At 41.6% G+C, this 11,146-nt stretch overlaps 1 protein-coding gene across 1 annotated transcript in view; it reads left to right on the top strand.

Annotated features, from left to right (window-relative positions):
- The first annotated feature begins 1,027 nt into the window (after positions 1-1,027).
- Positions 1,028-11,146, top strand: part of tex11 (testis expressed 11) — a 10,903-nt gene continuing 784 nt past the window's right edge. The window contains exons 1-26 of the mRNA XM_010786158.1: positions 1,028-1,055; positions 1,798-1,910; positions 2,119-2,203; positions 2,361-2,440; positions 2,691-2,810; positions 3,033-3,113; positions 3,215-3,300; positions 3,382-3,439; positions 3,518-3,613; positions 3,719-3,800; positions 4,090-4,168; positions 4,319-4,470; positions 5,006-5,091; positions 5,268-5,405; positions 5,559-5,661; positions 5,775-5,899; positions 6,932-7,017; positions 8,064-8,104; positions 8,204-8,281; positions 8,411-8,481; positions 8,922-9,035; positions 9,221-9,293; positions 9,739-9,888; positions 10,011-10,099; positions 10,222-10,362; positions 10,974-11,141. Coding sequence (XP_010784460.1) covers positions 1,028-1,055; positions 1,798-1,910; positions 2,119-2,203; positions 2,361-2,440; positions 2,691-2,810; positions 3,033-3,113; positions 3,215-3,300; positions 3,382-3,439; positions 3,518-3,613; positions 3,719-3,800; positions 4,090-4,168; positions 4,319-4,470; positions 5,006-5,091; positions 5,268-5,405; positions 5,559-5,661; positions 5,775-5,899; positions 6,932-7,017; positions 8,064-8,104; positions 8,204-8,281; positions 8,411-8,481; positions 8,922-9,035; positions 9,221-9,293; positions 9,739-9,888; positions 10,011-10,099; positions 10,222-10,362; positions 10,974-11,141 — 2,523 coding nt within the window. The remainder of the gene's footprint in view (positions 1,056-1,797; positions 1,911-2,118; positions 2,204-2,360; positions 2,441-2,690; positions 2,811-3,032; positions 3,114-3,214; positions 3,301-3,381; positions 3,440-3,517; positions 3,614-3,718; positions 3,801-4,089; positions 4,169-4,318; positions 4,471-5,005; positions 5,092-5,267; positions 5,406-5,558; positions 5,662-5,774; positions 5,900-6,931; positions 7,018-8,063; positions 8,105-8,203; positions 8,282-8,410; positions 8,482-8,921; positions 9,036-9,220; positions 9,294-9,738; positions 9,889-10,010; positions 10,100-10,221; positions 10,363-10,973; positions 11,142-11,146) is intronic.

Genomic DNA, 11,146 nt, shown 5'->3' on the forward strand with positions numbered 1-11,146 from the left:
GTGAAAGCCTGTACATTATTTATATCACACTTTATCAGTAGAAAAATGCAGGAAATGACTTTTTTAATGCAGTATTTTCTGATTTATGGCACAACACAAAGATATTTCGCTCTGTGCAAACCTTTGACTCTAATATGTCAACAACATGAAACAAGAATATGAACCTGGCTTTATCCAATGTTCACACAAGAGTTCTACATCCTGACACAGGGTCGGCTCCAGAACAAATCNAGTGTCTCAACTGAAAGAGGACCACAAACACACACAACATATAAAACAATTTTGAGATTTGGGGATATTTATCTCCCATTCTTTCACTTTTTCTGACATTTTCAACCCCAAACATGTCGTTAATGTCTCTGTTTAGTGAACTACAGCAATGTGAAAGCCTGTACATTATTTATATCACACTTTATCAGTAGAAAAATGCAGGAAATTACTTTTTTAATGCAGTATTTTCTGATTTATGGCGCAACACAAAGATATTTCGCTCTGTGCAAACCTTTGACTCTATATGTCAACAACATGAAACAAGAACATGAACCTGGCTTTATCCAATGTTCACACACAAGAGTTCTACATCCTGACACATCCTTTAAAGAGGACCGGAAACACATTAAAAATATAATAAAATGTGGAGACTTTGGGATATTTATCTCCATTCTTTTACTTTTCGGGCATTTTACAGACCAGACATGTCGTTTATGTCACTATTTACCAAACAACCACTTTTTCAGAAAAATGCATAACATGATGCAATATATGTTAAATAAATGGTTTATACATGTAATTACTGGGGTTTCATTTCTTCTGATTACCTAATTTGGGCGTGCACATTTGTCGCGCGCAAACCTACCTCTTTTGGATTTGGAAAGGTTGGCATGTATGCTATGTTGTTTCCCCCTGGCTCTTCTCCCTCTCCTCGAAAAAAATTCCCGGGCATTTTTTACTTCTGTCAATCAAACATGATGGCGCTCTGGTGAGGAGCTAACATTAGCCTTAATATCAGTGCTGAAACTTTAAAAAAATGGAGCTGATTGTTTCAACTGTGAAAGGTAAGTGACGGTTCTGTTTGAGGTGTTCTGGTAAAACTACTATTACTATTATTATCATTGTTTATCGACCTAGCTAGTTTCTAACTTGTGGCTAGGTAGGTTTAACTGCGACGAGCTAAGGCTAACTAGCTAGGTTAGCTTGTGTAGGTGTGCTAATGTTAAACGTCACCTATGCTTGACTTCTTTTGATTTATGTCCTTGTCTTTGCTACCTTAGTCATGACCAAAATCAATGGAAGTGGATTTAAGATTTCAATACAGCATTATACAGCATAAGATACAATATGGCAAGCTAGCAGTAACTACGTGAGTATTAAAAATGATGTTGAATAATTATAATGATGGTGCAATCAGATAACCTAGAAAACAGGTCTGCGAATCTTTGGACATAAATTGTGCTAGTCAAGGAGAATTAAATATATATATTTATGAACTCAATAAAAACACCAAATATGTAATGGTCATGGCTTCTCAATTTATGAAGAGGTGTTAGCTTCTAGTTATTTCACATCTTTGAATACTTCCAGAACTTGTGAAGTGTATGGGATTTAACAATAATTTATCTAACAATCAATGGTCAGCAACACAAGATTAGCCTCATTTTGTAATTGAATTCTTTTTTAAATTGCCACAACACAAACATTAAAAGTGATGTTTTTTTTCTTCTTTTGCAACACTTGGAGAAACATCTGAAGTGTTTTGTTTGGTTAACATTATCTTGATTTGCTTTTGTTCATGCACAGGTCTCACAGAGAATCTGCTGCAGAAACAGAGAACAGATTACGATCAGGTGATAGAGAAACTCTTCTCTGAAGTTTCTGGCCTGGAGGATTTCCCCAGCATACCAAATCCACAGGTAGGATTGTTGGTAGAAGAGATGATGACTATAGATTGACTGTTAATGTAACTCAGACCACTAACTTCTAAACTAAGTTGAACAATGTAAAGTCAGATCTATAAACTTGGTTTGTGTTTGACTTATAGCATTGTGACTCCTTTATATTGCTATAAGTTTGTAGAATGTATTGGTTGATGCATATTTCTTTTTCGTACTCATCTTACAGCTGGAGGAGTGTGCCATCCAGCTGTGGAACTGGGCAGTTACCAAGAATGTTGGCACCACTATAAGTAAAAATCTGAAAGCTAAAGGTACAATTCCAGTTGCATTATATATTTACATGAACATTTTACTGATGATCATTGCATCTGAAATACCCAGACACACTGTCTGAAATTTGTGCCAAATGCAAGAGGAGAAACCACAGACATGTTACGTCACAATGAAATGTTTTCACCATCCTCACAGTGCGTCATGTGGCATGCAGCCTGCTGTACTGCTCTGAGCCTGAAAATCCACCAGAGGGCGTCATTCGCAAGCAGATCCTGGTAAGCAATACTGTAGGCTCCTTCTATGAGTGCTCCATTTTTCAGGAGGACGAGGTCTGTTTCTCAGCGTCTAATCTTTACAGATGGCCAGCAAGACAGGAAGAACCTGGCTGGAATGCAAAAATCCCCAGATGGCAGATAAGTTCTTACGGCTTGCTGTGAAGGTAAAGAAAGAAACTGAGAGAGATTAGTTTAGAACAAACACCAATACAGTTTTCCTTACAAAATCTACCACATCCAATATCTCCAGAGCCTGGAAACTCTCTATGCCCAACTAACATCCAGAGGGGACGGAGCAGCTGACATCACTTCATCCAAGGGAGATGTAGAAAAGGATCTGATTCGAATTATCTCTTGCCAGGCAGAATCGGTGAGCTGCGGCACATGTGATGTTCAACACCTTCAATGTGAATATTTGTTCTTGTGATATTTGGCAGCTGAGGAAGTGCTATTCTGACGGACTTGCAGTGTGAAGTGTGAGACAGTTAAAATGTTAACTGAACAATGAGAGGGGGAAATCTCATTTGTGCTGATAGAAAATGTTAAATTGTTTGCTGACATTTAACATTAAGTTCAAGTCTCTTTTTTGCAGGCCTTGGTTCAAGGGAATAACCATGATGCTGTGGTCTATATGCAGCGCTGTAAAGACATGCTGCAGCGGCTACCAAAGGATGTATAAAAACTCTCTGTTATAACTATGTCAACATCTTTTATTGTGACACACGTGTTGAAAGTGTAGGGGACAGTAACAATGAATGATTTGTTTCCATACAGACTGCCTATCTCTCCATCATGTGCTACAACTTTGGAATAGACACTTACAATCTGAAAAAGTTTGAGGAAAGTGCATTTTGGCTGAGGTAAATATAATGCTACATTTCAACCGAAAAATGCTTGGACACAATGCAGATTGAGAGCAATTTGTTATTTTCCGTTTTCAGCCAAAGCTATGCAATTGGGAAAATGAATGTGAAGTACGCACCTGGATCTGAAGTCCAGGTAAGATAATGCAAAACAACATTTTGTAAAATCAGCGGTTACAAATGAAAAAACATGAACTGTACATCATCACAATAGGCCAAGGTCTTGAGGCTCCTTGCTTCTGTTTATTTGGAGTGGGACTGTCAGAGGTTTCAGGAGAAGGCTCTAAGTGCTGTCAGCTTAGCCAACAAGGTGGGATATTATATATATTTCTCTAATTACATTATATGTTTGCATTTGAAGCAGACACTTGCAGAAAGATTCTCTATAAATGCTTTGCGCTGTGCAATTCGACAGGAATTTACGAGCGCCTCTGGGCTGTACTTAAAGATCAGAATACTCGTGAGATGCGGGGCCTCCGACGATCATATCAGAGCAGGTTAGTTATCACCCATACGTCTTTGAATTATTTATACAGAACTTCATTTTCATCGACAGCAGTGGGGCGTCAGTGGCTGAGAGTTTAGGGAAGTACATTCATGAAGGAAATGTTGCTAGTTTGTCGGATTCTCTGAGGCTACTTTTGAAAACTCAATATGGCTACTGAAGAGTTGAATTACTCCAGAATAAGTGTCTACAGTAAAGTAACTAGTAGGCTTTTTACAAGTCAGACGCTAAGTATGAGTTAAATGCACAATTAAAAGCAGGTTATATGCATCTTATTTCAGGACTTAATGAGATGCTGGAAGCTAAGGTCTCTCTTGAAGTGTGTCTGAGCACAGTGAAGCTACTCATGTCTGAAGACAGGTAATATCTTCAACATCTTTGCTAGCACTCTCACTTGGCAGAAACTCACATTGCTGAAGACGAACATGTGCACACAATCTCATTTGCTTCTTTTAAGGAATGCCCACTTGCTATTCTACTCTGGATGATATTTGCTTTGATTTTTTCCAGAGAAGTGCTTACATTTGACTATTTGAAACGTGTGTGTCAGCACTTTGAGTCGTCCCCTGACCTGGGAACTGCTCTCGTTCTGCACATTGAGCTGCTGCTGCAGAAAGGCAGGGAGCTGTTGGCCAAACAGAAGATAGAAGATATCATCACTGGTAACAAGTCTTTGAATCAAACAAATATATTTTATTCTATTTTATATAAATGTAAAAATACAAAACTATACTAGAGACGTATATCGCATCAGAGTGAACCAAAAGACGGTGCAGTGCAAACTATTTCATTGCTTCATTTTACATTCAGTGTTCGACCCGGGTACCCTGAGGCCTACTTAGAGCCCAAACTCTGATTTCGAGGTTTGACTTTGAAAAGAGAGTTCCTCAACCTGTTCACTCGAGCCTCAGGGACTCTCACGTGTGATTGTGAAAGCTGATATTCTATAAAATAACATTTGAAAGGGATTTGATATATATATATATATCCATCCAGAGACAACATCCTTTACTACACCCAGTGACATAAAAGTCATGCTTGGATAAGTGCATGGATGTTTGTTTATGTTTACATTTTATTTGAAGAATATCAGATTTTTCACAGGCTTGATTAAACATTGTTAATTTTATAATCATGTAGCTAATACGCTGTAGATGTACCTCTGTATTAGTATAACCATCTATTACACCCATACAGGCCACTATACGGGAAAACAGCTGACTCCACAGGCCCTCACAAGACTTCATGTCATGCTGTGGGATAAAGCGTCCAAACACTTTGAGGTAGGCTAAACATAGCCTTGTTTATCCTTAATTCAGAAGGTATATATACACATGTATAGTTATCAGCATGGTAGGAGGCCGCTGGGCCAAAACAGTTAGGATAAGTTCAATGCATGAGGTTTCATTTCCACACCAGGATAAATAAAGGAAACGTAATGCTCTATCTTTCTTCCCAGGCCAAAAACTATTCTGAGGCTCTTCAGTGGTATAACTACTCGTTGAGTTTTTTCAAGGCGGGTCAAACGGAGCCCAATTCAGCCAAACTGCAGAGGAACAGAGCTTCCTGTTTCCTGATGCTCAAACAACTGGAAAAGGTAAGACAACTTGAGCGCAGCAGCAGGTCAGGGAAGTGAATGTGTGGTGCAGTTGGGGGTCAAAGGTCACCAGCCACATTGGCAAATGCTCTTTTGAACACTTTATGTGTGTGATGTATGTTTGCATGCACATGAAAACTTGTGTTTTTTCAGGCCAAAGAAGCAATTAAAGAAGCAGAGAGATGTGATCCTGACAGCATTTTCACCCAGTTCAGTGTTTACAAGATTGCAGTGCAGGAGAACAATGTGGAGAAAGGTATCTGCAAACATTAGTCGTGTGATACAAGCTGTTTTGGTAGTAGTGTTATAATGTCATTACTGCCACATGTTCAGCATATTCTCCGTGGTGAGGATGTTGATGTGTACCAGCTGTAGAGGCAGTGAATGCGATGGGACGTCTGTCCAAGAGTCCTTCTGCCAGTGAGGACGGGCTGCTGGTTTCTGAGAACGCTGCCTCCAATCTGCTCAGTCTGGCTGCTCAGATTGCTTTGGAGGTAAGACTCATCACAGGACTCTACTCAAGTCGTAAAAATAGGATTTAATGGGAAACTAATGTGTTTGCTTTGGTGGACTTAGTTCCACAGTGTGTGCAGTGTGTGGGTGGGAAGCTGAAGAGGAGGATGTCCTTGTCACAGCACTGACCTGTGAAATGTCCTGATAGCAGATGTCAGAGCATGTTGCACCCAGGGTCCAAAATTAACTTTTTAGTCAATCTGCCAGTGGCTTGCAAACAAAAAACATTACTGGCTAAAATATGATTCAACCGGCCATTACACCGCGAAAGAGTCAATATCATTGGAAACAGTCATTGTATTTCCCCACCCAGCCGCTTATCAAGTTTCAAGGCTTTATTTTCATTAGCACATTAGCTACAGTGTAGATACTGTATGCTAATGAAAAACGTAGGTCACAGGCTCCTCCAACAGTGCAACATATATATAGGACATAGAACAAATAAAACAGATACAATCTGTAAATCTTTTAAACATACTTCCACCATGCGAGTGTAGGGACAGTTGATAGTCATACGTTGCATGCCACCACCTGTGTGAAGAGTTGAAGCAAAACAAAATGGCGTCATTTCACTTGTTGTAAAGAGATTGGATTAAAGTAGCTACTTGTGTATGGTAACTGACCTCAGTATTATTATCCCCATCATAGATCTTTACTTGCATTTGGCGAGTGGCGGGTTGTAGTGTTTGGTCTCACCTTTCTGGTTAAGCTTCTCACTGCTGGGTAAAAACAATCAATAACAACAATCAATAACAACAATCAATTCAATATAAAACATCACTGAATGACACGTCTCCAGTTTATCACACTAAAACATACACAAGTACTGATACATGTTAGTATTCCGTTTTGATTGGTTTGTGACAAAGCTCATATTGTTGAGCAAATAGCTCAAAACGACATGTATTAACTATTATATTATACTGCAAGTATTTGAGTTACTATATGATTGTAAACATTATGATTGGTGGGTGGTGGTATTAATGAGGGGGGTCCTGGTTCTCCTGTGACAGAACGAACAGCAGGAAACGGCCATGAAGGCTCTGGGGAGCTTGTGTGAAAACTCCAAGGATGAATCTCAGGTCCTCACTGCTCTCAGGTCTGTGAACTGCAACATTCAGAGTTAAAAACTGTGCCTGCATGATCCATGATCCATTTAGTCATTATATCACATGGGAGGAATAGAAAGCCAGAACTAAGGCTGTGCAATTAATGGTATATTAATCTCGATTACGATCTTGGCTTGCAACGATTACGAAAACAATGTAATCGAAATAAAACGATTATTATTTTTATTTAAAAAAAAAAAAGAAATGACATTTTCTTTTTTCATTAATTGGTTTGTCAGTTGAATTATATTTAAAGTTCAGGGTAATCAACTGTTAAAAACATACTGTTCACATTTTATTTTTCAATAAATGGATGTTTTCAAAGTAAATGGATAATCGTTTTTAATAATCGTGATATCAATTATTCACCAAAATAATCGTGATTATGATTTTTGCCATAATCGCACAGCCCTAGCCAGAACCTCACAGTTCTGTTACATAAGAAAGCATTAAAGACACATGTGGACTTCCTTTTAGATCAGCAAGGTGTTTAAGCTAGCAAGGCGTTTCAGGTTGGTTTCCTCTCCCTTTCTGACCCTTAGCTACCCTTTGTTTTCACTGCTGCTTTAAGAACAGAAATAATACATTTCAGATGCCACGTTTCTTTGTTTTGCTTATAGTTTGAAGTATGCAGTGTCATGTGTTGAGGCTGTAAACAAAACATAATGGCAGAGTTTCACACGTAAAGTGACAACATTTAGTATAGAAGGCTTAGGTGCTGCGGAGAGATTGTAGCGAGTCTGTTAGTTTTCCGTACGCCTCTATGATCCACTGACCTATATTCCCTGCTTCTCCACTCAAAGTGTGTCTCTGTATAATACAGTTAGTAGGTGAAAGAAAGGAGGTCAACAGCAGCTTCTCCATTCATCTTTTCACAGGTGTTTGGTTCGACTTGTGCTTTCCACAATGGAGAAATCCAGAGAGGAGATGAGGCAAGGCCAAAGGGAATTACCTAACACAGTCTGATTATACAGCAATATTCACGCAACTTTATTTAAATCACTGTCCGTTTACTGGCTCACATTTCTCTACGTAGGAATGTGGATATGGAAGTCCTGCTGCCATATCTAAAGATGGGTGAGTACATATGCATCTTGGGTTGAATCGCCTTTCTGTGAAGACATTTCTTGCTGTTCGTCAATATAAATTACATATTTATTTTTGCCCTTTCTGCAGCTCTACAGAAAGTTTCACACCAGAGTCGCCTGACTGCGGAGAAACGCACAGAGGAAGCTAACTGGTTCAGGAAAATTGGTACAGAGACCCCCTCCCTGTCACTTCAATCTGACATGGAATGCTTTCGCTTAACATGTTGCATCACCTTCACTTTGCGTGTGTGTGTGTGTGTGTGTGTGTGTGTGTGTGTGTGTGTGTGTGTCACAGCGTGGAACTCGGCTCTGCAGTGCGAGAGCTGCCCTGACAGAATGAGGGATTTCTTCGTGCTCTCATACCAGGCAAGTTCCCTTTTACGAGCTCTGTCAGGCTGATCGATCAGTATCTACAGTACGTGTGTGAGTCAATAACAGCAGAACAGGGAGTCAACATATTGTTTTAGAAAGATAAACATATCAGTGTGAGATAAAGATCCCTTTGTCCTCTGTCTTCACCGTCAGCAGAACACCTTACTCTGTCTTTCTCCATGAGATGGTATCTGAGAACAGCCCTACACTTAGAAGCTTCTGCTGTTGGGGTGTTGGATTATATTTTAGGGGTAATATTCAGAAGTGATTGTTGAATGAATAATCTTTCCAAGTCTTTCGTACCACACATTTTCCAGTTCATCTTGCATTCAAACCCGCCTTCAGACCACAAGCCGCTGCCCTACTCTCTCTCTGAAACAGCCGGTGAATGGCGTGTAGCTAAATGTTAATATGTCATGAGCTTGAACCCGCAGCTCTCCCAGCTGTGCCCTCCTGATCGCACTCTGCTCATGGGCCAGAAGACGTGTCTGCTAATGGCCGCCGCCGCCTCTCTGGAGCTCTGCAGGAAATCCCCTCACTCTGGCCAGGTGTGCCTCCCACTCCCTCAGCCCCTCTCCCACATTTAGCACGTTCTCCATGCACATGAATGGAAATGTACCACATCACTGGTGCTGGTGTAGGTGTTTCATTTTGGTCCGTCTGCCTTTGGAGACAAAGTGAACACTAGATGGCGATGATGAATCCAGAGTGACTGTTCTGTCTCTGTCCACAGACCGAGAATCTCACTCAGGCTCTGGAGCACATTCAGATCTGCTGGGAGGTCTGGAAAACCCTGAAAGCTTCAGGTACCTCAAAGGAATCATTTACCACCTAAATGGTGCTTTTTTTTAATCAATGACTTACCTGTGACCCTGAGGTTACCTTAAAAACCTTTGATTTACCGATATGCCTCCATGAGCAATAAAGAAGAGTGGGGGGACTTCTTACACTTGGGCAGGCACATAACTGTTCATGCAAAAAAATATTTTGCTACCAAGACTTAAATCATTTCGCAAGAGTTGTGACCCACTTTCTCTTAAATGAATCAAGGATGTTCTTAATTTAAGATGCTTTGTTCGATGTTTGAGAAAAACACATTTTCTTGTGTGAGCTATTTATTTACAAATGGTCATTTTCCAGTTGACATATTCACTTAGGTAGTTTTACTATCTGAATAAAAGCCATGTTTGTTATTAGCACGTCTTCCGTGAATCAAAATGGAGCTAAAGTATTCCCACCGTGTTCTTGCAGGGAGTTTCCCAAAGGACCCGACCGACACGCTGCTGCTGCTCTACGAGTTTGAAGCCCGGGCGAAGCTGAACGACCCCAAGGTGGAAACAGTCCTGGAGTCCGTGTTGGAGCTGGAACACGTTGAAACCAAGGTGGTAGAGACCATTGCAGGTACAAAGAAAAAACAACCCATGCCTTTAAAACCCTTCACTGTCATTTCTTGCCTGCCTGCTGACGCCTAAAGAAATACATGTTTGAGGGTCTGCAGTAACATCTTCCCTCTCTCCATGCAGCCTTGGCCATGGAGCCCCCTGCCCACTACCCTCTGCTGTGCAAGAAGGCCTTGAGGGTGGCTCTCTCGCTGCACAGGAAGCAACCGCAAGCCGACCTGGCCCGCTGCAGGCAAGCCAATCACCGCTCTGCATGAAAATACCCTTCACATTTCATTAGCGATGCGTCCCCCCCAAAGTGCTTATCAGGATGAACGTGTTTTCTGACTGTGAGCCTGTCTCTGTGTCCCCGCTCAGGAAGTGTGTCCACAGCCTGATCAAGCTGTCCCTCCCGAGCGGCGTGTCGGAGGTGGAGGCCCGGGTGCTGGAGGAGGTTTGGGACTACTACGAGGAGGCCCTGTCCGTCATCGCAGCCGCAGTGAGTCAGCACCAATCACACAGCGCCTTCCCCTGGCACCCGCCTCCTGCTCCCTCCAACAGACCGGCTCCCCGATATATAATTAACCCCCTCTCCTCCACTCCATGGCCGCCTGCTGTTCTAGAAGCCTCTTTTTTTTATCAATGGGCTTTCAGCAGCACTTCAATTAGCAGATGCTTCCATTCACAACCCCCTTCCTGCCAATTTGAATGTTAATGTGCTGTACAAGTCATCGTGCTGCCGGTGAGCCGCCGCTCTGAAAGAGGCATCAAATGATGGAGACATTACCCTGCTGAACAGGCAGAGACTATTTCCCCCTCTCAGTTGGAGTTATCACTGGAAAGCTTTGGAACTCTTTGGATCAAAGTGAAAGCCCCAGATTAAAGAAGTGTGTAGAAGGAATGGAACTTTAGAAATGTTAAAAAACCTTCCAGTTTGTTTACGGTCTGTTTGAGACTCCAAAGGATTAGTAAAGGTTAACAAACAGGATTTGGGGAAAGTGACTCCCCACTTTAAAAAAAAAAAAAGCAGATTTCCTTCCATAAGTTTGGCTTCAGTGAGTCACCCAGATGTCCTTTTGAACGTCTTCCTGCTCCTCTCCTCTGCAGCCGGACGACTTCCCGGAGATGGAGACGCTGTGGCTGCTGACGCGGGCCTGGAACACGGGGGTCCTGCTGTACAGCCTGGCCCAGTACCCCGAGGCCGAGAGGTGGTGCGGCCTCGCCATGAGCTTCATCCGCCACCTGGGGTCCCTGCAGGAGAGCTACGAGACAAAGGTACA

This window comes from Notothenia coriiceps, unplaced genomic scaffold (genome assembly GCF_000735185.1).
Source record: "Notothenia coriiceps isolate Sejong01 unplaced genomic scaffold, NC01 NC01_scaffold00028799, whole genome shotgun sequence".
NCBI lineage: Eukaryota > Metazoa > Chordata > Actinopteri > Perciformes > Nototheniidae > Notothenia > Notothenia coriiceps.